Genomic DNA, 26,567 nt, shown 5'->3' with positions numbered 1-26,567 from the left:
GTGCCCAGTACTGGACACAGTACTCCAATTGTGGCCTGACCAAAGTTGCATTGAGGGGGAGTATCAGTTCTCTGGACTGGCTTGAGATGCATCTTTGGATACATGACAAGGTATGGCTGGCCTTGCTAGCTGCAGTCTGGCATTGGCGGTTCATGCTCATTTCCGCCTCCTGTGCTTTCAAGAAGGGAACTCCCCAGCCCGTATGTATGCTGTGGATTCCTTCTCCCAAGGTGAAGCACCCTGCATTTATCTACATTGAACCCCAACCTATTCTCATCTGCCCACTTTTGTAGTCTGTCTAAATCTATTTGCAGCCCCTCTCTCCCTTCAAGTGTGTCCACCTCACCCCACATCTTAGTGTCATCAGCAGACTTGGACAATGTGCTTTTCACCCCCCGTCCAAGTCGCTGATGAAGATGTTAAACAGTGTGGACCTGAGGGCCGAGCCCTGGGGTACCCCACTGCTCACATTTTGCCAAGTCGAGTAAATCCTGTCCACCACTACTCTCTGGGTGCACCCCATCAGCCAATTTTTTACCCATCCAACTGTGTAGGCATCAATGCCACAGTCGCTTACTTTATTGATGAGGATAGGGTGAGAGACAATGTCAAAGGACTTCTTAATGTCTGGAAAGACTATGTCCATGGTGACACCATCATCCAAGGATTTAGTTACTTGGTCATAAAAGGCAATCAGGTTAGTCAGGCAGGACCTGCCTTTGATGAACCCATGCTGGTTGCCCCTGAGCATGATCTCCCTTTCAGGCCCCCCACAGATGTGCTGCTTGATGATTCTCTCCAAGATCTTCCTGAGCACCGAGGTGAGGCTTACAGGCCTATAGTTACTTGGGTCCTCCTTTCTCCCTTTCTTGAAAATTAGGACCACATTAGCCAGTTTCCAAACCCCCGGCACCTGGCCAGATGATCATGAATGCTCATATAGTCAGGCCAAGGGCTCTGTGATGACCCCTGCTAGCTCCCTCAACAGTGGAGGGCATCTAGACCTGCAGATTTAAAAATGTCTAGCCCTTCCAGAAGATCCCTAACTACATCTGCACTAACTGAAGGTCTGACAGAGCTCTCCCCTAGATTGTCCCTACCTCTGGTAGGTGGGATGTCCCAATCCCTGTTCAAGAAAACGGAGGCAAAGAAACTGTTGAAAATATCAGCTTTCTTGTCTGGCGTAGCCACAAGATTTACTGTTTGCATCTTGCAGAGGGCCTACATTACCAGGTGCTCTCTTCTTGCTCCCAATGTACTTGAAAAAGGACTTTTTGTTGTCCTTAATCCTAGATGCTAGCCTGAGTTCCATCTCTGCCTTGGCCTTCCCAACAGCCCTCCTAAACTCACTGACTGAGGAGGAGTACTCCTCCTTGGTGATAGCTCCTCCCTTCCACTGGTTGTACGCCCCCCCTTTTAGTCCTCAGGCATTGCTGAATGCCCTTCCTGAGCCAAGGGGCTTTCTGAGCACTCTTGCCCCCCTTGCTTCTCTCAGTGACTGTTATCCTTTGGGCCTGGAAGATTGCCCCCTTAAGGTATGACCAACCCTCGTGGACTCCCATCTCCTTTACCTTCTGGGCCCTCAGTGCCTCCCCCACTAGTCTCCTTAATTCATTGAAGTTGGCCCTTCTGAAGTCAAGGGCTTTAGCCTTGGTGTAAGCCCTTGACACCCTGTGTTGGATGGTGAAATCCAGCAGGTGATGATCGCTATTGTCCAGGTGGTCAAGGACCTGCAATCCCCTCACCAGGTCATCCCCCCGTGGCCAGGACCAGGTCCAGCAAGACGTTACCCCTAGTGGGGCTATGCACTTCCTGGATAAGGTGAAGGTCCTGTAATACAGCCAGGAACCTACGCGAGCAGTCAGACCTGGCTGTCTGTTCCTCCCAGCAAATGTCTGGGTAGTTTAGGTCACCCATGACAATAACATCCCTTGACCTAACCGCCTCCATAAGCTGGCTGGAGAAGTCCTGGTCCAGCTGTTTCCCGTGGTTGGGTGGTCTGTAGTAAACACCCACCGTAGGGTCCCTTTCACCACGCCCCCCCCTTGTAGTTTGACCCACAGTAACTCTGTCCGATCCTCCTCTAACCTGAAGCTAATCCTTGATGATGTGAGGTGCTCTTTGACATAGAGCGCACCTCCCCCACCTTTCCTCTCTGTCTTGTCTCTTCTATATAGGGTGTATCCCCGAATGCCCACTGCCCAGTTGTAGGTAGGGTCCCACCAAGTTTCTGTGAGCCCTACTAAGTCTGGGTTCTTGCAGTCAGGAGGAACAGTTCCTCCTGCTTACTCCCCATACTATGAGCATTAGTGTAGAGGCACTTAAGGCCTCCTGAGGGTGCACGTGCCTCCCTCCCACTCCCAGGACAGTTGTGGCCCCCTACTCCCAGGACGTTGATGCTTACCTGGGCTTCCCTTCCTCTTGTCACCCTGCATGCTGGTGAAGCATCCTCTCTACTTGAAGCGGCCCCTTCCCCCAGCGAAGCTAGTTTAAAGCCCGCTGTACAAGATCAGCCAACCTAGAGGAAAAGATATGTCTGCCCTTAGGGGAGAGGTGAAGCCCATCCCACCCCAGCATGCCCTCCATACAAAAACATGGGTGAATGTCAAAAAACCCGAAGCCTGCCTCATGGCTCCAGCTCCGAAGCTACCTGTTAACCACGTCAATGCAGGCCTCATGATGCCTACCCCGTCCATTTATTGGGAGAATGCAGGAAAATACCACCTGGGCTCCCATCTTCTTCAGTTGGTGTCCCAAGGCCTTGTCCATGATGTTATCTGGCTGGCCTTTGGATGCATCTTTTGTACCCACATGGACCACAACCAGTGGGTAGTAGTCAGAGGGCTTCATGATTTTAGGGATGGTCTCTGTGATGTTGCGAATCCTTGCTCCGGGCATGCAGCAGACCTGCCGTGACCAGGGCTCCGAGCGACAGATTGGACCATCGGTTCCCCTCAGGATGGAGTCCCCAGTGACCAGAACTTTACATCTCCTTCTTCTCAGGGTGTGCCTTTTCTGAGCCGGTGATGTAGGTTGAGTGGCTTCCGTTTCTCTGGGGACCTGTTCTTCTGCCTCCTCCTCCAGGGCTGCATACCTGTTCCCGAGGGGTGTCTGGGGAGCAGGCACAGCAGTTGTACGAGCTGCCCTGGCCTTGACAGGAACCTGCTGCCACCGATTAGTTGGGCATTGTGCCCGTGGGGTCTCTCCGGTGGATTCCTGTCTCTGCAGAGAATGGAAATACATATCAATTTCATCCTCTGCCGCCCGGATCCCCTGCAGCATGCTCACCTTGGCCTGGAGCTCTGCCACCTGCCTCTCTAGAGCCTGAAAATGCTCACAAGAGGGGCAGGTGGGGGAGTCTCCAGACCTCAGTCTCAACCCTGGGGATCCCACCCAGCCACCCCCATAGCTCGGGGGGGCAGGTAGTTGCCAGGCCCCCCAAGGGCTCCATGTGGATGGAAGCCTCAGAGGAGCCCCAGAAGGGCGGCACCACTGGGGCAGGGCCCCTGGCAGCGCTCCGAGTCGTCACCATAGCTTGCAGATAGTTCTTACCTCTCTCCTTGTTGGTGGAGTCTCCTCCCTCCTGAGGAAGACTTTCTTACTGCCCTGCCTGCTTCTGCCTGTGCGAACGCCAGCGCAAATGCCGACGTGTCCCTACAGAGCAGGCCTGTTTGCGCAGCTCGGGAGCGCAGCTCCCTGCCCGGCTCAGGAAAAGCTTGATAAGAACCACAAAACTATTACATGTTTTGCTAAATAACTTTGTGGCTTGTTCCTCATTTTATCACACCATTAATTAATTGAATGTGTGGCCATGTCACTGCCTAAGATGCGATTAACCAGTTAATCATGTGTTAGGTGCAATGTCTGTCAGGGGCCCTAATTTGTTAAATGAAAATAATATGGAACTCTTTATTTGAGAGAACATTAAGTAATACAATACAAGCGTTGGCAACTTGTTTAATGCAAATGACAGAGCATCTAAAAGCCTCCTAAATACAGGTAAGTGTTGGGGTTTTTTTTTCCCCTCTCCCATAATAATTCTTTTGGGCTTGATACTGTCAAATCTTCATTCTAACTAGTGATAGCAGTGGTGACGTGTTACTTCAGCTTCTACACTGTCTTCATATCATGTATCCTGGTGATGGTTAAGCAGAGACTATACCCTCAAGACAGTTGTGGCCTATGTTCTTCTCATGGTTTCTCTTGAGAAATTGTCTACTGCTCATTATTTTCCAGGATATCTCTCTCTCTCTCTCAGTGGCACCTGAAATACTGTACACAAATACTTTGTGCTCTCTTCTTACATGCAGAGCACAAAGTCACTTTTTTCAGCTACCACAATGCAGCCTTTTGTGTTGGCAGCTTTTGAGGTCTCATTGCTACTTTTTATTTTTATGACACCAACATTATGCTAGGGTTGTAACAGAGCTATGAGGACAATATAATCTCTGCTTTGAGGCACTTAACGATGCAGAAAAGGAATAGAGGCAGTTATGATCCGAACAGAGAAGGGAGAGGGCTAAAATTAAACAAAGAAACATGTTGGCATTTGAATGGTGAAGTTGAGAACAGATCTTATTAGGTATCCATTTCTGGCCAATATGTAGAGATATGCACATGCACTTTTTAATAGTGACTTTAGGGATCTTGATAATGTATGCAAGACTGAACACTGCCCAGGACTTGCATATTCAGCAGGAATAAAAATATTTTAGGCTATAGTTGTTTCTAACACTTGCTACCTTTCCTTTCATCTCAAAATTACATACTTTGAGAACAAAAGTGTTAGGGTTTTTAAAGGTCCAAAACGGTGTATATAGAGTGCTATTTAGTGAGCAAGTGCTTCAATAGCTGAGTGCCCTCCACTCAACTGAAGTTCCTAGTAGTTCAGACAGAGCAGTATTTTTCAACATGGAACCTATGCAGTAATTTATAAACTGCTCTACCTTCTATGGGGAGAGGAGGTTGTATAGCTTGGAAGTCCTCATTTCAGAAGAAAGAGAACTAGTTTTCTGGAGAGTTGGCTGGTTAGATTAATCAGAAGAGCTTTAAATTAAATATCAAAAGTGGGGGAAAAGTGCTGTAACACAGGGATGAGCAAAATACAGCCTGTGGGCTGTATCTGGCCTGCAGTTGATCCTATCTGGTCCACTGGCCACCTGAGAAATGTGCCAGGAGCATGAAGAAGGAGGTCTGTGCACTGCACAGCTCCACTCTGCTGCAGCTGGGGTTGGACTAGGCTGTAACTTTGATACCGCTTCTAAGTTGGTGCCTAGGCTTGGTGCCCATCTCACCCACGCCTAGTTATGCCACTGGTTTATGTGGGATGTTAAAGTCAATGGTTGCAAACCATTTAAGAATGATCAAATGAGAAAAAAAGTGAAAAAATGGTATTACTTGTTTCTGAATAACTAGTAACTCACAATATGAATTTTGAATGGATTATTCATCAGTGTCCTAACAGATAGAGCCTCCGGCTGGCCCTTGTATGCCTAGATCAGGGAAAGCCACCTCTTTGCACCAATCTTTTGTGCCATCCTCCCCATGGATCTGGAAATCTGGCAGAAGGGCAGCAGCAATTGCTGCCACTGCTTCCCTGCTACCAAATTTTTGGACCTGAGGGCCACATGGCTAGGTACTGAGCACCGTGAGTTAATAGCAAGCATGTTTATTTAAAGTGCGAATACATCAAGTCAGTGTACTAACATATCACTGTATGCTCTGGAAGCAGCTGTGCTAAATGAAACTGGCATCTAAAGGCAGGAGATATAAGAATTCTTTGAAAGATGGTACATCTTAAGTGGAATGATTTTAAGGTAAATGAGGAAGTTAGAAAGAGAGTGTAACGTGAAATCTTGGTACAGGGTCAGGAACAGACAGAAAAATAGTGGAAACTCTGCGCAAGGCAAACAGATGATAGACTGATAAAGAAAATCCATGCAAGCACAAAAGTCATTCTGACCTTGAGGTTTATCAGTGACTACATGGCTGGCCATTTTAAGCAGAGATCTAAGTAGGCTGGTTATAACAGAAGAATAAATGTGATGGGAGAACATTTTTAGGGAGGAATGAAGGGTGCTTCCTGCATCTAAAAAGGTGCTTCAGGATGTGGAGGAGGTGCTCGAAGCTGAAAACAATTATGAATCAACTAAGATGAGAAGAGGAATTTAAATAGAAAAGTATGTGTGGCAATTGGGATCTGTTTATGAACATCATAGTAGACTCCCAGAATACCATTAACGAGAGGGGGAAAAACCCCCACACTGACTAGAAAAAACAGCTCTGCTTTGAAGAGAAGTGGAAGCAGCCAAAAATTAACACATGGAAAATGGATGTTTGATTACGATGAATACGTATTAAAAACTAGGAATTAAAAAAAAAATTGGTAAAGGGAACCAAAGGATACAAAATATCCAGCAGTGTTTAAAGATGGTATGAAAGAAGGTGATATATATGACTCTTCTTTCCCCCCTAGCCATGGTTTTTGTCTTTGGTTAGATGAAGTTGTATAATTGTCAGTAATAATACAAAGAAGACAGAAGTACACAGTGAGTATTTCTGTTCTCTGTGGGGGGTGGGTGGGGCAGAGGAGGTAGCTAGATAAAGTATTCCCATCAGATGATGTTGTTGATGAAAACATGTTCTAACGGTAACTAATGAGATGGGAAATGACCACTGAAGATAGATACTTCAAACCAGGAGGTCTGAACAACTTTTCATCAGATGTTTTAAAAGGGCTGGTCAGAGAGTTCTCTTGGCTGTTAATGTTAATTTTTCAATAAGCCTTTGAAAACGAGATGTTCCAGGGGACCAGAAAAAAGCTATTGTATTGGTGTTTAAATATATGAAATAGGTGAATGGGATAATCCAGGTAATTACAGGCCTGTCAGCCTGTTATCAGTCCTGGGCAAAATGATGCAACTGGTGTTTAAAGGCTCAGTTATTAAAGAATTAAAGAGGGGTAATGCCAATTAATATGGGCTTACACAAAATTGTTCTTGTCCAACTATCTTGGTTTGTCTTAAGGTATTTAGTTTGGTACTGCGTAATATTTTCATTAAGAAACTATAATGTTACAAACTCAACCAATTAAATATAGAGTTTTAGTAGAGTTCCACAGGGATTGATTTATGTGAGATTAACCTTGTAATCTTGGTTCTTGCCTCCTTTCATTCTTGTTTTGTGTGCTTGTAGCTATCTCTTCTGAGTTGTATTAAAACATGATTACTTGCCTTTCTGAACAGAAACCATATGTTTATTTTCTCTTGGGTGGCATCAAGCACATTTTGTATACCATAATAATAATAAAAGCAAGAATAACATATGCTCTAAATATTTTAGAAATAAAATATCAAGAAGTTAGGCCAAAACTGTTTTTAAAAATGAAGCTAATTTTAGGTTAGCAAAACACAGTTTTGTCATGCTCACTCTGCAAAATGTATTCATTAGAAATAACAAGAAAATGCAGCCCACATTCAGTTAATAAAAAGATGTGAAGGCTAAAAATGGAAGTAAATTGAAAGGTAGGAGTATGCTTATGGCCTCACTGAATTATTTTAATTTCTTCCTATTAAAAAACCCATGTAGTTTTAGGTAGTCATTATTAAGCCCTTTTATGGTATTATTTGAAGCATAGTTTTTGAAGGGCAAGATACTGTATCTAGGTTCAACACCCACTTCTTAGCTTTTCGCACATGATAATTCTTATCAGTTTTTAATGACAATTTTCAGTGTATTAGATGATTGACATCATCATGTCAAAGTAATGAGACATACTATCATATGAAGAAACCGCAATGATGTAAAAATGATGGTAAAAACATTATTAATGCAAACCTAGCAGACCACATTATACAATCAGAAGGAAAGGTTGTGAACCTAAGGCAGTATTAACCGTGTGAAATAAATGGCAAAATTGCTTCATTGTATATGCAGAGTGTGCAGTTCAGAGCAGAGTCCTTAGCATTAAATCCTTGTGACTACTCACTTGAATTAGGGGCAGTAGAATAGGGCAACATGAAAGAAATTGTGTGCTCCTGGTCAAAGCAGCTTCTCTGAAAATGGTAAAAGCTAAACCTGGAAGTGGCTGTTTGTAAAAAATGTAGTCTGAGGGCTTTGTTGGAAGAGGCTGAAGTTGGCACAAAGTGCAGGTGCCCACTTCATCTATGGGATAGTTGATTAGCTTCAAATTAACCTTGTGCTCCGGTCTCCTTTTTAGCTTTCAGTTTTCTTCTGCAGTTATTTTAAAGCATTAATGCTAACATTCAACAGCCACTACTGCTGTGAAATTCAGCTATGCTTTGCTTCTTTAGCACAACATAGACCACAAAGCCCAAAGGCAAATGAAGGAACCAAGGCACAGACAAAAGTGTATCTCCTGGGTCTAACTCATAGCACTTCACAGAAAGTGCTGTGAAGTAGATCAATCTTCCTGACCCAAAAGTTGTTGGTTGTTGGGTTGGGAGTGTAGGTCACTGAGCTCCAATTTGCAACCCATCCAGGGAGAAGCTGCGTTTCTGCAGCCTCTTCCCCAAGCTCTGCCCCCCCCCACCTCTGTTCTGTCTCAGGATGGGAGGGGGAGAAGACGGGGAGGGAGGTCTGTTATGGGATTTCCCCGGCTGCACTTGCACTGGGGGCTGGATTGAAGCCCTCCACCTTGGGGAGGCTCCAGTCCACCCACCCCAACCTTCAGCATTGACTGGGTAAACACCAGGATGAGCTCCATTCATTCCCTTTCCCCCACTCGCATTCTGAAAACAGTGCCAGGATCAGTGCTGGGCTGCATCAGCCAGGCTCTGCTCCACTTTGGCAGATTTGGGCCTTTTTAAAATGCTCTGCAGCCATGCAGTTGTGTTTGGTCATGGCTCTAGAGCATGTCCAGAAGCCAGATTGGATGAAAACTTTCATTTCTGTATGCACTTTAAGTGTTCTTACCTGAAATGGATCTTGGTGTGGAATGCACTAGCACAGGAAATTAGGTGGTTCCTATCATAAACACATCTGGAGTACTGTGTCCAGTTTTGGGACCCCCTCTACAGAATGGACGTAGACAAATGAGAGAGAGTCTAGTGGAGGGTAACAAAAATGGTTAGGGGACTGGGGCACATGACTTCTGAGTAGAGGCTGAGGGATTGGGGCTTATGTAGTCTGGAGAAAAGAAGACTGAGAGGGGATTGAATAGCAGCCTTCAACTACCTGAAGGGTGGTTTTGAAGAGGTTGGAGCTGGACTGTTCTCAGTGGTGACAGATGACAGAACAAGAAGCAATGGTCTCAAGTTGCAACATGGGAAGTTTAGGTTAGATAGTAGGAAAAACTTTGTCACTAAGAGGGTAGCAAAAGACTGGAACAGGTTACCTAGAAAGGTTCTGGGATCTCCATCCTTGGAGTTTAAGACCCAGTTAGACAAATCTTTGCTGGGATGATCTAGCCGAGGGGTGGTCCTGCTTTGAGCAGGGGCTTGAACTATATGACCTCCTGAGGTCCCTTCCAACCCTAATTTTCTATGATTCTGTGATAATACCTTTAGGAAATGCTGCACTGGCATTGGTTTTGGTCAAACTTATCCACTATAATCAGAATGGTAATTCCACAGTCTGCCTGCCCTAGTTCTAATGCCTTGGTTCCAAAAAAAAGGATAAATTCTCCAGGCAGTTTCTGTAACCTAGAAATAGAAGAGTCAGAGACTCTTTGAAGTCTCCTAAGTATTTTGCTATTGCCAGTCCCTGTCCTGTATTTCTTTAGCAAATATTATGTTTGATGTTTAATAGAATTTTTGCATTAAAAGTAGTGTATCATTAATCTTTTTTAAGCAATTTTTCTAAGCAATGCATAGTCTGTGATTTTTCAGATAAGTCAGTTGCTAAACTAATAATTTTATCCTATAGCATTTAATCTTTTTATTGAAGTAGAAGCATATTCATTATAATATGAACAAATCTATCACCTCAGAAACGATCAGAATAAATTATGCTCATTGCATACCACCTATGCTTAAATCAAGTGTCTGGTTGCATTTTATATAAGTTCCTAGCTGTAATTTTTCTCAGTGTCTATTATAGAAAGACTTTTCATGTATTATAATGTATTAATATTTTATTTTATTTTCTAGGACTATCATGAAAGAGAGTGGTTTTGCAAGGTATCTTCACTCAGCTGTTCTCATCAGTGGAGCTATGCTCATTTTTGGAGGAAACACCCACAATGACACTTCTTTGAGTAATGGCGCAAAGTGCTTTTCTGCTGACTTTCTGGCATATGACATAGGTAAGCACTGTACCTAAGAGTTTTTGATCAGTTGAGGTTTAAACTTCACAGACTTAATTTATGAAGCAGAATGGATATCTTCATTAAGAATCTCAACAACAAAAACATTTGAAAAATGGAATTTAAAAGTTTTTCTTATCATTTGTGATGAAACTCATTTGTATTTTTTTGCACTGACACTTCTGTCACTTCCTTGTTTAAAGTATAAGCTAAAGATTAGGTAAAATGGAAAGAAAGAAATTGTTTTCTCTTGATGAAGAAAAAGATTGTTTTCTCTTGATGACATAATCAGTCCTCTCACTCCTCCACTGCCTCCTACCGTCCACCCTGAAAATGTTGCAAATCACAATATAGTATCTTTTTCATCTTAAGATCTTTATTTAGACATGTTCTTAAATTACTCTTTTCCAATAGTTATTACATTAGCATTTAAATGTAACCTGACAATCGGGGAATTTAGGTGGTATTGAAACATTGTTATTTGGTAAGGTAGTGTTAACTTACTTGCCATGTTAAAAGTCCATAAACATAAGAAATGAAGGATGTTCTAATAATTTTAATACAGGCATACCTCAAAGATATTGCGGGTTCGGTTCCAGTCCACCGCAATAAAGCGAGTCACACAAATTTTTTGGTTTCCCAGTGCATATAAAAGTTATGTTTACATTATACTGTAGTCTGTTAAGTGTGCAATAGCATTATGTCTAAAAAAATGTACATACTTTAATTAAAAAATACTTTATTGCTAAAAAATGCTAACCATCATGGAAAAATGGCGCCGATAGACTTGCTCGACGCAGGATTGCCACAAACCTTCAATTTGTAAAAAACGCAATGTCTGCGAAGCGCAATAAAACGAGGTATGCCTGTATTACATCTTTTGTTTCAAATCATGTTTAAAAATGGCTTTGAAAGTTTTGGAAGTGTTATGACCAAGTTAAAGGGTGCAGGCAGTGTTAGCATTACTACTTTATCTAACCTCTCCTCCATACTAAAGTCCTTCTATAACACAGGTATGTTTGAAAATGTACCTTTTGAGAAGTTTTGTTTGTGTACATCTTTATTTAAGATTACACAGAAAACATAATTTTTAGTGGGCATGAAATATGCAGAATGCTAACAGACTGTGGTACACTTAAATCACAAGTAAAATCTTAAAATGCTGAAAGAAGATATTTTGTTCTGTTAAAAAAAGTTAAACTAAGGACCCAGTCATGTTGAACACCTTTAATTTCTTGATTTTCAATGGCAATTGGTATCTCTCTCATAGTCATTAATTGCTCTTTTTTTCTATATGAAAACCTATGTACTGCAGCATGTTAAAATATTTTCTTAACTAGATCAGCTGCTTGTTTCTTGAGGTGCACAGTCTTTTTCAGAAGACTTACAAGCCAGACCAAATTAATGAAAAGGAACTGTTCTTCTTGGGCAATGTTTCCCCTTTGTCTTTAAGATTTCAGAAATCTCATTTTCAGTAGGACATTCAGGCTTTTAATTAATTTGTGTGGAAATGACCATAAAAAGAAGTCACATTATTGAGTAAATCTACTATCACAATTGTTTCAGTCAGAGCACTTTTACAGCTGGAAAGGGTGGAATTTATGCATGTTTTATTATATAATTAGAATGAACACAGTGACCACTATAATTTCATTTATTTTCAAGAAAAAAGGAAGATATTAGACCTTAACTTTTGGTGTAGTGTGATGGATTTATGCTGCACTGCTGTCACATTCTGGAGCATCGAGCCAGCTTAACCAGTCTGGCAAAGACCATCCTAGGCTGCAAATAAACAGTAGCGGAGGTTAGGGGGAAGTTAGCTTGCTTTAAAAATGGCTGGGTTCAAACCTTACACTTGGATCCTTAGTTAGGTTGGTATAAATGTGAGCTGTACAAAAATTTCAGGAAGGCTAGATCAATACAAAAATGCGTGACCGGATCTAAGTTAACCCCACCTCCAAGGCAGTCTAACTTAGGTCAGGTTGGCCATTTTTGTGGAATCAGTGACTGAAATTTATGGCTGAAAGTATAATCTCAATAACATATGAATCTCTAATTTACAGTTTCAATTTGTAGTTCAGTGTCTCGGGGCCTTGTTACACCTTACTCTGTGAGCTGCACACATTTTGATCATTGTTAATGCTAGCTTGGAAATTGGAGCAGTCGCACTCTTAGTCTAGAAATCTTCTCTGACTGTCCCCCACTTGCACAGCCGTGACTTGCCAGTAGAGGTCTGGCGAGCAGGGGCAGGACTAGGGGCTGTAGCTCTGAGTTGCCACTAGAGGGCTGGTGAGCCAGGGCAGGCGTCTATCCCTGTTCTACAGCCAGGGGTGTGAGAGTCCTGGGATATTGGAGGACTTCAGTTTAGGTGACACGCCTGCGGAGAATGGCCACACCTTAATGGAGCAGAAACTGGTGTAGTGCGGACCAGAGAGAATCCTGCCCTGGAGTGGCTTCACTTCGAGTACTTAAAGTGCACTACTTAATGAGTGCTTAAAGCCACTTTATTGTGTTAATGTGTGGACAGTCCAGAGGTTAAGAGCTCCAGGAGCTTCCCAAAATTACTGTGTAACAAGGCTCTCAGTGGGTGCTGTAATGTGCTGCTTCTAGCACCATGGGGGGCTTGTTCTGTCATTGGTCCCAAAGGAAACACAGGATTTCTGAGTGTTTGAAAGATTTATATATTGCAGAAATTTGAACTGGGAAACAGTTTGAGTGTAAAACCTCATTTTCAAGGAAAATGTCCTTGACTGTATGGTTCTTTTACTCAGGTTAAACAGTGTCTATTAATCCATTTGCAGGAGAGGTTGGTATTGATTAGTTTTAAGTGTTTCCCTTCTCTTGTTCTCTTGGTAGAAAGGATGAAAGCTTAATTTTACATGTAAAATCCTGTCTTGTATTTGCTGCCCTGATACAGATGCACTTACTTACACTGTGCTTTATTAGCTTTCATTTTTTCCATTAGAGAACTAATGAGAAGGTTTTAAGGTTCTGAGCTGTATCCTGGCTCAGCTCATCTTTTGCTTTGAGAAGGTTGTGATAATCTTTGATTTATGACGAAAGTAACCTTTCTGTTCCAAGTAATTTGCCAGGACCTGGCCTAGCAGTAGACCTAAAAACGTAAGGTAGACAAATGTTTCTTTGAAATAGTTGCACGTAAATTGTCAGGCTCATGTCAGATTGGGGTTTGGCAGGATTTCGAGCAGTAATACGTTTTAATTCACTGTTAAAGTACTTGTCCAAATTGTCCCCGAGTTCAAAACAGAAGGTTAAATGTGTGTGCACCTATGTCAGACATAACATTCATATTTTTCATACAGTGCTTTGTTTAAGAATGGTAACTGGAATACAAGGCTGTTTCAAGCTGTACCTCAAGTATTCAGGAGCGAAAATGGGACCGTGTATGTTTATTACAGCAAGAAAGCTGGCATGTGAATATGCAATTTCCAGGGTTGGATGGGAAAGAAGGTTCTGACTCTCCTGATCATTATCCTCAAATTGGTGAGGTTTTAAGACTTTTAATAGACAAGTAGGTTGCATTTCAAATGGAGCGTGAGGAAGAACAGTATTTTGCTTAATCACAATTGTCAGAGCTACTTGATACTGATTAGTAGTAACACTTTTCTAGAAGACATTCTTTATGGGTTAGCCTAGAGAAATGGATAGTGGTTTGGCTGGAGAAAGTCGGAAGGAATGCACCACTAAGGAGTTTAAAAATGTAATAGTATGACATTCAAAATGTATATCAAGGTAAATTTGTTAGCTATCTTCCTATCCAGCAAGCACCTGATCACCCTACCTCTTTCCCAGTAACTGATGCTTATAGGTAGGGACCTACCAAAATCAAGGAGGCAGGTGGCCAATTTCCTAGGCAGATAGTGGGGCCAGCCACCCATTTTTGGGGGCTTATCATGGCAGGGTCTTCCCCCCAACACACACTCTTCTTACTGGCCAAGGGGCCCTGGTGGCCCTGCCTCCATGCTGCTGATTGATTGAGAAGGCTGTCCATCATGCAGCTCCACCCCTTGCTACTGATTGGTGGAGAGGGGCGAGGCTGCATAATAGGCAGCCCTCAGCCAATCAGCTGATGTGTGGGGGCTGCAGCCATCTTGGCTGCTCCCCTTTGTTCCAGCAGCCCCCACTCTTCCGCCTGGTGGGCTGTGTAGCCAGGCTGCAGTGCCTTTAAGAACTCCCACTGGGGAACCAGCATTTTATTTTTAGTAATTTTTTTGTGCGTTTTGTGGACATTGATTTCATGGACAAAGCCCGATTTTTGTGATTTTTATGAAATTGCAAATTGAGTAGGTCCCTATTTGTAGGGTCTGGTATCTGAGGCAGATTTGTATATGGGGCTCAGTATGGTCTTGTAAAAAAATAAGTCTTGGTGAATAGGAAGTGTGAGTCTTATACCAGTAAGGGATAAATCTGTTAGGAAATCCAAGCCAGTAGTATACCACAGGACTAATTTGTTAAGTTTAAGCAATATTCCCATGAAGTATATAATAAAACTGGGTATGCTTTCCTGTTTAGTTTCAGGGACATTTTCTCACTTGTCTGTGTGCAGAAGGTAGGAACTTGTTAATTAAAGTTGCAGAAAAATGTTGGTGGAGGACTGGAAATTATACAAGAATTATTGGCTGGCTTTGAGAACCAGTTATAGAAATAGGATGAAATTTAATAATATAAATTGCATGATTTAGGGTTTTGTAAGAAATTTTGGTATATGGTGGAGGCTTATGACATGGAAAAGACAGAGGGCTAGAAAAACTTAGTTGCATTACTTAATCGTAAGATGATTGTGAGCCACCAATGTGATGTAGCCATGAAAAAGCCAATGTAATCCTAGGATGTACCAAAGAAGGTATTCTCATACAGATAAGGAAATATTAGTACCATTGCACAGAGCCCTGTTAGACCTCATTTGGAACTGAACACAATTCTCTGGTTAATCATGTTGAAGAAAAATGACTTCAAAATGAGACAGGTGCAGAGAAGGGCAGCTAGGATGATCAGGGGAATGGAAAGCCAGTTTTATGAAAAGACATTAAAAAAACTTGGCTTATTTAATCTAGCAAAATATAGCCTGAGAGGAAACATGATTCTTAGGTATAGATACGTTATTGAGGTAAATATCACTGGGGGAGAAAAGATACTTAAGTTGGAGGACAATGTGGGCAAAAGAACAACTGGGTAAAAACTATACATCAGAGGTGTAAAATTGTGGAACAATCTTCCAGTATTGAGGGCATACGTTTTAGCTAGTTTTCAGGGAGCACTGGATAAGTTTCTGGGGATTATATGATATGGTTACCTACAACAGCAGGGGAATTGACTCAGTAATCCAGGAGGTCTCTTTTAGTCCTGTTTGTGTTCATAATAACCTTGCTATTTGCTCTAATTATGGTACAATTTTATATATATTTAAAAATATTATCTTTGCCCAAACCTCTGGTGCATTTATACCAAGAAAAAGTGAAGTCAAATTGTAAGCACTAGTGTGTCAACCAAAGGCTATAAAAAAGATACCACCCAAATTTACAACTACTGCCTTAAAAGTTTAGGGTTACAGGAAGCCTGCTGTTTTAGTCAGCCATATCAGATGATCATAATTTTTTCATATGCCCATCTTATAGAAGACTTCCGTTAACTCATCATGTTCCATCTGGAAACCATTTGGCTTTTTTGCTGCTATTGTACACATGACAAAGCTGTTCTAGAAGGTAACACCTCTCTCAATTAGAATGGGGATCAGCAACATACAGCTCGTGGGCTGGATCCAGTCGGCAGAACCTTAAGGACTTTGCCCATGCCTGTGTTGGGGCTGGGCAGTGAGGAACTGTGCCTACACCATAGCTGCAGGCCAGAGATGCGTTGGCAGGGAAAACCTTTCAAGAACACCATCATGGTGGTGGCAATGGCAGCTGTACTGGAGTGCTGGCCTGTCTTGGACCTAATCCAGGTTGTTTCGGCCCACAGCTCTACAGGAAGGAAAAAAGTTGCCTACAACTGGGTTAGACATGTTCTTCTAATTTCCCATCTAAATTTAATCCTGGCAAGTTTCTACAAATTGTTCTTTAGCTTGGTGTCCATGTATTTTTACAGAGGAAATATAGATTTAGAGGTAACACTTTTAGGTGAAATCCACTGCCATCCTTAAAAATAGTGTTGCTCACCACTTTCATGGAAATTTATGAATAAATATACAGATTTTGCAATAGTATCAGAGAACTAACAAATCTAGATCCTGTCAGAGCAAACGGGGGAGATGACTTGCAGATATGATATGCTAATATTTTGCTAATATCTCCTAAATATTATAAATGGATCCATGTCAGAATGGTAGGAAGTTTCAAGTGGATTCACACAGGGGTCTGTCATAGGTCCACTGCTGTTCGGCATGCTTTTCTGCACGAGCATTCAAATCATTAAGAACTTCTTGAGCTAGTTTGCAGTTGACATGAAACTAGGAAGGATTGCAAACCAGCAATTCAGAAGGATGTCAATATATTGGAAAGCTTGGCTGGAATTAATGTGAGAAATGCAAGGTACTACACCTCAGGAGGAATAAGTGAAAATACAGATACGAAATGGTTGATACCTCGCTGGATGGCAGCATCACAAAAAAAGATCTCGGAGTCTTGATAGATCACAAACTAAGTATGATATATCCCAAAAAATGTGAATGTGGTTTTGGGATGCATCAATAGAAGCATTAGTGCAAGGTACGGGCAGTGATGGTGCCCCTGTATTTGGGAGTGATTACATCTTATCTAGAATAGTATCTTCAGGCTTGGGGTCCACATTTTTAAAAGGAGGTGGAGAAGGTAGACAGGGTCCAGAGGCAGGTGACAAAGAATAAGGGGTTTGGAAAGCAGGTCATAGGAGAGAGATTGAGGGAATTAGCTGTGCTCAGCTTGCAGAAAAGGTGCTTAAGAATGGACATGATAGTCTTCAAATACCTGATGGGCTGTCAAAAAGAGGAGGGAAAACATCTTTTCTTTCTTATTGCATAGTACAGGACATAGACCCGATGGCTTGAAGTTGTATCCAAGTAGGTTTGGAAAAATCTTCACTGTTAGAATAGTGAGGCAGTGGAATAGGCTGCCTAGGGAACACTATCATCAAAAATGTTCAAGAAGAGGTTGGACAGGCATTGGTCAAGGATGATCTAGGTGTAGCTATGCCTCTGTTTTGCTATTGGTATTTTCAGTGCTTCTGGGCTTTTCTGGTTGCAGCATGAGGTAGGGGGATAAATTTTTCCCCACCTGCTGATACATGTCGGGTTTTTTTTTTAAGTCTTCCTCAGAAGCATTGTGTGTCAGCTGCACCAAAGACTGGGGATTTTGACTTGGGTGTACCGGTGCTTCTGCTGGGACTTAAACCTGGAGGTTCCTGGCTAGAGGGTCTTTTCCCTCTGCTCAGGGTCAGACCAATTTCCATATTTGGGTTCAGGAAGGAATTTTACCCCATGTCAGATGCTTTGGACTAGGTTTTTTTTGCCTTCCTGTGTAGCTGAAGGTATAGCCCTCTTCCTGGAATTTCTCAAGCCTATTTTAACAAATGTTGCAGTACTATGATGTTGGCCACTGTGGTCCTCCTGCTTTGTGTGGTAGATTAAGGTGTTAAGTCTTGTATTGTGTCAGAGCTGCCTGTGTAGTTTTGCTAGGAGATTAGACAGTGGATTTGTATAGGATGGTTTAGATTGGGGTGATCCTGTCTCAGGATAGAGCTTGGATGTCTTAAGCATGCTCATGGCACCTCACTCCAAATTTATGCAGTCTTACCCAGGGATCTCAGACGCACATTGAACAGGAGGCTCAACAAGATGGCGGCTAGACTACTGTAACACTCTGATCATCGGGGGATCCAGGGTCTTCCTGTGGGGAGAATGAACACTTGTCCATCTCCACACTCTGGGATTTCCGTATTGGGAAAGAGCAGAACCAGTTAGGAATGGTCTGGTGAATTGCATAGGTGTTTTATCAGCACCACTGAAAGACCTAATAGGAGCAGGGTACAGTTTCCCCTGTTGATCTCTGTGCATATCGTTGACCGAGGCCACAAGCTCAGTCTGTTTACGATATCTGGAATGAAGGCCAGACTGATAAGGGTTCAGGAATTTGACAACATCCAGACGTTCCTGGAGTTGTCAATGACCCGGAGTGGCCCCAGGTTTCCCAGCTGGCTTTTATAAACCAAAATGGGGCTGGGTCCAGTTCACAGCAGGTTTCCTGCTTCCCCTCCAGCACTTCTGCAGTCATGATAGAGTGTAGATGACTCAATTTCCATGTGGATATGATACGGCTCAACCAGGAGGACACTTACTACCTGGAAGGGTTCCTCCATTTGGAACTTTGTAAATGTGATGGCAGTGAAGAAAAGAAAAAAGCTTTGCAGTTATTGCATAGGCTTTTAAAAAGGTTGCATGCTGTAAAAGATCAGCTTCGGTACATGTCAAGAGCCAACTGCACTCTAATAACCTACCCTCCTGCTTAAGCTGCCCCAACTCCCCCATATACTAGCGGGTTCTGTGCTGTTGCAGTGGTGGGAGCAGGTATCTGGGTGTCACTGGATGCATCTACACCTACATTTAGGCACAACTAGATTTAATGCTCAGTAAGCTACTGTGCAGTAAGTGATTTTGGCTAGGCATCTATGTGTGCAGGGATTTGGCAGAAAATTTGCTGCCAGGTCCTGCAGCCCTGCCATGTGCTCCTGGGGCCATTGGGGAAGCTCCAGGCTCCGGCCCCAGCTTCCAGCACCTGGCAGTCATACTTAAAACCTAGCCCTACTCTGTGATCTCTCGGCAGCCAGTTCCTATGTACAGATGAGCAGTGTGGCATGCGCAGAGGGAGCATGAGGCAGCTGTGCTTGTACCTACTGTGCATCCCTGCACTATGGCTGCCCCGGCCCTGGCAGTGAGGAACAGGGTCCCTTGATCCTGCTGGTCACCCTGGTGGCCCGCTGCACTGACTGACGGCTGTCCCATGGCCGGCTCACCCACACGCAGCAACCGCTTGCCCAGCTGCTGCATGCATTCCCAGGGCCCCTGCTACTGTGAAGCTGCTGCTGCTAGCAACACTGATGAGGGGCTCCAGGAGGCCATCACTGGGTCGACCTGGCCGTCTCTCCTGACACCTGCCTGGCTCTGGCGCTGCTCAAGCTGGCCACACTCATGTGGGGCACTTGCTCATCATGGGCAAGGCTACCCCTAGGGAGGCTGTCCTGGAGGTGTGCAGCACCCTCCAGGACATGCTGGCAAGCACCGTCCTCCATATTTCTGCCCCCCAGGCAGTGATGGCAGGGTTCTGTACACTGGGGTTCCCCTAGTATATCAGGGCCCTGGATGGGACCCACATCCTGGTGATGTGTCTGCCTCATGGAGACTAGTTGTATTAGGGGTTTCACTTGGTGATCCTGCAGGCAGTTGTGGACCACCAGGGCACGTCAGCACTGGCTGGGTGGGCAGAGCGTATGATGCCTGTATTTTGAAACTCTGGACTGGCTGTGCTGGTGGAGAGTGGGATCTTTGCATCAGGAGTGGCAGGCCTGCAGCTGAGGCTGACTTAGAGCGCCTGCACTCCCGCATTCCACTTGGCAAGGCCTCATAAATGTGTGCATTCAAGCACCTGCCCCGCTTGAACTGTCTCTGCACCTCTGCGTCACTCCAAAGTACCAAGTTGCCAACCTCTTCCTGGGTCCAGTTGCAGTCCTGGGTGGACAGCACGGGTGTGGGCACACAGGTGGGGGCTGGCCTGGATGGGGGGGATGAGCAGGATATGGGGGGTCCTGTACCATCTCTCTGGGTCCCCATGCAGCTGTCCTGCTGTTGCCAGTCTTGGGCAGCTGCCAGCAGTTCCCAGCGCTGGGGCATGGCATGGGACTGGGAGTCGCATGGGTGACGCTATGCCCCTCAGCACCTGCATCACAGTCCAGGCTGCTAGGGGTGTGTAGGAGGGAGGTAGTGGCTGGTCTGACCAGCCAGAGCCATAGGCTAAGCACACTGCTGGTGTGGTGGGAGGCAGGCACAGCAGGGCTGTGGCTTGCCCAGAGGGACACACAGGGCCTGCAGTGCCCTCAGGTTCTTGTATTGTGTGCCCTAGGGCAAAAAATGGCTGCTGGCTTTTATAGCCTGCAGTCAGGAGCTGCCAGTGAGGAAGACCAGCCCTGGAGTAGGAGACGCTCCCAGCCACTAGCCCTGGGGGTAGCCTTAGGCTGGCCCCCTCAAGGCTGGACAGACCCAGCAGCAAACTTGGTCACATCTTCACATGTGCCAGTGTGCATTAACTACTTAAAATTAAATTTGCTACCTACATTTGCAGGTAGCAAATTTAAACATGATTAAGGGAATTTACTGCACAATAAGTGCACATATTAATGTGTGCACTTATTGCGGAGTAAATTAGGCAACTGTGCAGTAATGTGACTCATGTAACTGCACCCACTGTGTCTATGGCTGAGGATAGTGTGCTGTTTTCCGGTTCAACTGGGCCATTGACAGAGTGATGGTCAGGGTGAGCAGGATATCTCCCAGGGAAGTCTGGAATCTCCCTGGGATCTATAGAGCAATCCCACTCAACAAATGAACCTAGGCAGCATTCCCTTCTGTACTAGAATTTGGGTTTTTTTCAATTTATTGTGTTACATATCATAATATTTTTTTATGTGCTGCTGGTCTTGCACAGCATTTTGTATTATACAAGTGTAACCTCAGTAAAAGGGGCCTCACAACAACTTGAGGAGAAGAGATAGTTCACATATTGGCATGCATTTTTATTTGCACCATTAAAATAAATATGCCAACCAAATAATTCATTTGAACTGATTATTTTCAATGGTCATATTTACTACTGATAATTAACTATGCAAGTACAGGAATATGTTCGTGTGTAATATTGGAAACTTTTCATATCAGGAAATTTTCATTCTAGTCTGTGAAAACATACTGTGCACTGTCTTTTTAAAATTGTCATGCTACATTATTTCTGTTTTCCTAGATAATTACAGTAGTTAACATAGCATCTGCATTTTCTTACAAGTCACATTTGTCATGCATTATTAAACTGATAAAGTAAAAATGAAACAGATGTAATAATTATTCCTGTATTTTGAAATTTGTGTAAAGATTAATTAGATACAAACTTAATCTTCTGTTCCATTCATTTGACCAAATTAAATGCACACAATGTCACAGTACACATCAGACATGAACATTTTTTTCTTCAGGAAACTAGAGCAAACACTAAATCATTGCTTTACTGAAATTTAGCTCATTATAGAATGGATAGATTTAGAGCTTTTCTTTATCTTCCTAACCTGTATCAGGAGTCTTAGTTGCAAAACCTGACTGCATCATTTACTACAGGTTCCATTCCCTAGAAAAGGGGGTTGTCCAGAAAGAAGCTGAGCTTTCAGGATAGAACCTGCACTGTTTTATGCAATACTTTCAATTATACCTGTTATCACATATGGCATAAATACACGTGTTTTGTTTTTTACTTCATTGTCAGCAAAACCTACTGTTGTATTTGTGCAATGTGTTTTAAGGACATTTTTAGGAAGGTTAGATATTTATTACACATGAACCTACTGGTGAAGGCTAAAGGTAGGGTGCACCAGTAAAAATTTTTTTGGGTGATACCGATAACCGATTATTAACCACCCATATTGGCTGATACTTATCCGATATGCAGCCTGGCAGCTTGGAGACCAGTGTTTGGCTGGTAAGTGTCTGGGGAAAAGGGGAATGGAGGTGGGGGGAGGCAGATCGAGGCCCCTACGGTGAGGGAGAGAGTGGGCCTGGGGCAGGGGCAGGCGCTGCCCAGCCAGGGCAGGATGGGGAGCAGGACAGACTCATGGCTGTTTTGTCCAGGGGGAGGGGGTTGTTTCTGGCTGCTGCATACACCCCTAGGGGGAGAATGGGGGGCATGTGCCCCCAGGATTTGTGTGTGGGGTGGGGGCAGGCTGCCCACTGTGGGCTCAGGGTCAGGGGCTGCACCAGGCTCTTCCTGGTAGCGGGGGCTAGGCCAGGGGTACGCTTGGGATGGGTGGAGGTAGGGCAGGTGGCAGCAGTGCTGGGAGGGGCTACAGTGAATTTTGGGGTGCCTGTATCCCCTCCTGAGCACCACCACTGCCTGCCCTGAGTGAAGCCCTGGCCCAGCCCCCCACCCCCCACACCAGGAGTAGGGTTGGCACAGCCCCTGGCCCTGAGTTTGCAGCGGGCAGCCCACCCTTGACCCATGCACAAATCTGGGGGGCACATGCCCTGTGGGTATGCGCAGTGACAGGGAGCTGCTCCCCTGTGCCCCCCGCGGCGCTGTCCTGTGCCCCACCCTGCCCAAGCCAGCCAGTCCCAACCCCAGCTGGACTTCTTCCCTCACTGTGGGGGACTCAGTTTTCCTCCTCCCTGTCCATGCTTCTTTTTGTCACAGACTTATTGGCCAGATCCTGGTCTCCAAGCCCAGCTGTGTGCATTCTGCAGCTGCGTGCATGCACACAATATTTATCGGTGATATTATTGGCTACATTGACCAAAAAGAGCCAATTGCCAATAAGGTCAATTTTCCTTTTATCAGTGCCAATCCAATATGGACCGATATATTGGTGCACCTCTAGCTAAAGGCTCAGAAATCTGCAAATGTTAGGTAAGTAAGAGATTAGGTATATAAAGTAGCACGCTAGTTTTCATATTTGGCTATTGATTATGCTACCTGCATAAAGAGCAATAAAAGTACTGATTGTTAATAATTAATAATGCAAGGTTTTAGCATGGATTAGGCTATATAAACGTGGGGATTCCCATATTTTTGACTGGCCCTGGTATTTTATCTGGGCTAGGTAAGTTGTAAGTTTTGTGCTTGGTTGCGTATTGTACTGGAGGTGGAGGACTGTGTAGTCAAGTTAGTAATAGTGCCAACAGCTGCTTGTGGTAGGCAGAAAGAGCAATCTTGCTGCTTTTTAACATCATCTTGAGTATACTCCAAGTGGGTGCTAGTTTGCAGTTGGTTTTCTGATTCTGAGTGTTCCTTGTCTACTCCTACTCGTCTGTTTTCACAATTTGCCTCAGTTCCAGGATAAGGCAGGTAGGACTCTACAGTTGCATCCACACATGCGTGGACATGTTTCCCCTCTTGACACGCCTTGTGCTGCTGCTCGTTGTCCCTGGGAAACACCCATGCCATGAGCCCTCTGGCACACGGCTGGTTATCCTGGGTGGGGTAGTGGAGGCTGTGGCCAGCACTGGGCTGGCCCCAGCAGCCTTATCTGCAGATCTGGGACTGCAGCAGCAGCATCAATCCTGTCATGTGGAGCTTGATCAGCAGCCACAGTGTGGTTCTGGTTTTGAGTGGCTCACGCCGCTCCCATGTTCTCCGCTCCACCTTTTTTTTTAAATGGGTTTTTTGACCCCTGGATAACCAGGGGTCAACCCGCCCCCTTCCCTTGTCTTGTGCTGCTCCTTTGCATTGCACAGAACAACTGAATGTGCAGTATGAGGTGCCACACATGCATATCGCACGGCTGCACTTGTCTGGATGGGGTCTGTGAAGGTCCCACCCACGTGAGCCAAATCCATACAGAATGCAAATGAGAATGTCTCCTTGTCGTCTCTGCTCTACAAATTGATACATTTGAGCTCCAAGACTATAGCATATCGAACAGGAATCTCCCAACCAGAACGAGAACTCTAATAGATATGTATGGAAAATCACATGAGTGTACCTACTGAACATGCATATGTAAGTGAGGCAGTTACGGTACAAGACGGAGTGGTTATTTGCATGTTCAATTTTTGAGTCTGTACATGTAATGACATCAAATGAATGCAAGCAAAGTGTTCAGCTGTGTGCCTATATTGTCAGGCCCAGTATATAGAATTGATAGTGTAGATTTATCTTCCAGAAAAAAGGTTGCTCCTGAAATTTTTCCCCTCTTCTCCTAGCTCTCCAATAGCATTACATCCAAAATTTAAAAAAAATAAAAAATCACATACCCTGAAAAAATTAAGATTCAAAGGACAGGATCCAGAATATCACCACTGACTTTTAAATTCTGTAAGGCACTGGGATAACAAGATGATAATTTAGGATACATATTTAATCATACAGAATAAGAAGCGGAGACCCCTTTGTTACTGCTGCTTGTTCATGTTTGTGAAAAATTGATACGTTTAATTGTACTGATGACCATAAGCTTTCAATGGGCACTTCAGCCTGCCTGGAGTTTTGGGACAAAACTAATCTGCCAGTCATTGACGGCAGGAGATTTCCCACCTTTTTAAAATTTACCCATCTTTTTAGCCAGAGAGAGGCAGGCTTAACCCAATGCCCTCAATGTTAGGGTTTTTTTGAGGAAAATTATTGTACTTTATTTCATGTATATATACCAACAATTTTGCTTGCTCCTGAGACTGAAGCTAACAAGGACTTTGTCTGAAATATCTTTAATAGAGTTATTTATAGAGGCTCGTCTTCAGAGTGTTTCTCCCAAGAATGTTTCTTTTGGGTATATAAAGTCTAAGCAAAACAATTAAGTTTCTGTAGCATACTATTCTCAACATACTAAAAGATAAGGAATTTTCAGTTTCCCCAACACTGAATTCTTCCTGAAGATACAGTTTAATTCTGCTCCTTATAGCAATAACTAGGTGAAGCCAGTTCTGAAGATAACTTCGTATTTTCTATTTCTTAAAGTAGGCCCCCTGATGGGTATTATTTCCAACCAAAACCCATTTTTTAAAAATGTATTTCTAATTATCATTTTATTTTTAATTCAGACCAATAGTCTGTCATACATCAGTTCCTAACATAAATTCAAGATATTGTTCTACTGAAGATAAATATCCAAGTCTAATCTCCCACCTTCTACTATATTACTTTTAATGATGTTTTATTCTATGTCATTTTGATGCATTGCATAACTAGCCATCAATAGAAATACTTCAAAATTAATAATTCTTAATGAAAAAAGTCTCTTTAGAGATCCAATTTATCATGATTAATTCTTAATGACCAACTAATGTTGAGTAAGATCTAGAAAATCAATGTACAATACATTGCTGTTAAGCATTACTCTAAAATGTTTTGTTTCCTCATTTTGCTAGAAGCTGCTTCCACTAACTTGTTTTTTCAATGTAATGTGGTGTAGGACCTTAGAGATACCTAGAGAGGAGCAGTTGAACAGTAGAAATTAGGGGTAAAGCGACATTACAGGGTAGTGATGCTTAAACAAATATCTCAATCGCTACCTGACATAACTATGCCAGCAGTGCCTCAGTATTGACTTAGTTTCTTCCATTTAGGATGGTGGTGCAGCTATGCCAGCAGAACTCCTCTTGGCATATGCTGCATGTCCACTAGGAGCCACTCTGACAGCATAGCTATAATGGCATAAGCATAGTGGTGGAGACTCCATTGTGTAGACAAGTTCCAACAACAAGTGACTAGAATAGATGAGAGTAGGTGATGCTGAACTTGTTCATTAAGGCTAGGGACATAAACCAGTAAAGTGATCAGAAACCATATATGTAACATGACTGAAGTTTAGTGTGCATAAATTGCTTTCAAAGTGGCCAAAATTGGTTTAAGGTAAACCTGGATGGATCAGACTTCACTGATTTAGATTAAATTGATTTATTGAACTTCTGGCCCAGATTCCCTCCAGATTCAAGTTAACTCACAGTCCTCCAGCATCCCATGATGCTTTGCACCTCCTCTGCAAACCCTACTTCACAGGGTGGTTGGGCTAGTCTTGGCCCAACCTGTCTGTTCCAGCTGAGCAGAGAGCCGGTGTGTAGCACCCTCCTTGGCTTCTGGCCTGGGTCACTGCAGGCATGTGGCTACGTTTCTGGAATAAAAAATGAATGTCTGTTTACTTGCTTATCAGTTTGGTGTATACAGGTAAGACTAACCTGTGAAGATTGAATTGATTCAGCCTTGGGCTTTTTGATGGTCTGTATTTAGCCAAAATGAAGTAGCATGTAGAAGATGAGAAACAAGAAAATATAATGAAAACAGAGAAATAAAAAGTTGATGATTCCTTTTCCTCCCCTCCCATCCTTCAGCTGAGTGGGTCCTAGCCCCAAGTTTAATATCCACGTTAAGATGCTGTGGAGAGGTAGGCATTTTGTGAAAGATGACACAATATTATCTAGAGTTATGGAAAGCACAGGTGGTGCAATACACACAATGCACAGTCCACTCCTTTTCCTGTCTTGCCAGCTTTGTTAGCCAAAGCAAAATATAACACCAGTACTAAGTACTGGTCTTGGGGAAAGCCAGCCTTCCTTAAGCCAGTAATTCACACC

At 43.6% G+C, this 26,567-nt stretch overlaps 1 protein-coding gene across 5 annotated transcripts in view; it reads left to right on the top strand.

Moving 5' to 3' along the window:
• ATRNL1 (attractin like 1) overlaps window positions 1-26,567 on the top strand; it is a 1,104,086-nt gene that overhangs the window by 186,423 nt on the left and 891,096 nt on the right. For all 5 annotated transcript variants that reach the window (XM_090056522.1, XM_090056523.1, XM_090056521.1 and 2 more), the window contains exon 10: window positions 10,110-10,264. In XM_090056522.1, the coding sequence (XP_089912648.1) occupies window positions 10,110-10,264 (155 nt within the window). The remainder of the gene's footprint in view (window positions 1-10,109; window positions 10,265-26,567) is intronic.

This window comes from Crocodylus siamensis, chromosome 7 (assembly GCF_052110815.1).
Source record: "Crocodylus siamensis isolate JL-2025a chromosome 7, ASM5211081v1, whole genome shotgun sequence".
Lineage (NCBI taxonomy): Eukaryota > Metazoa > Chordata > Crocodylia > Crocodylidae > Crocodylus > Crocodylus siamensis.
This window is presented reverse-complemented; position numbering and strand designations above follow the sequence as displayed.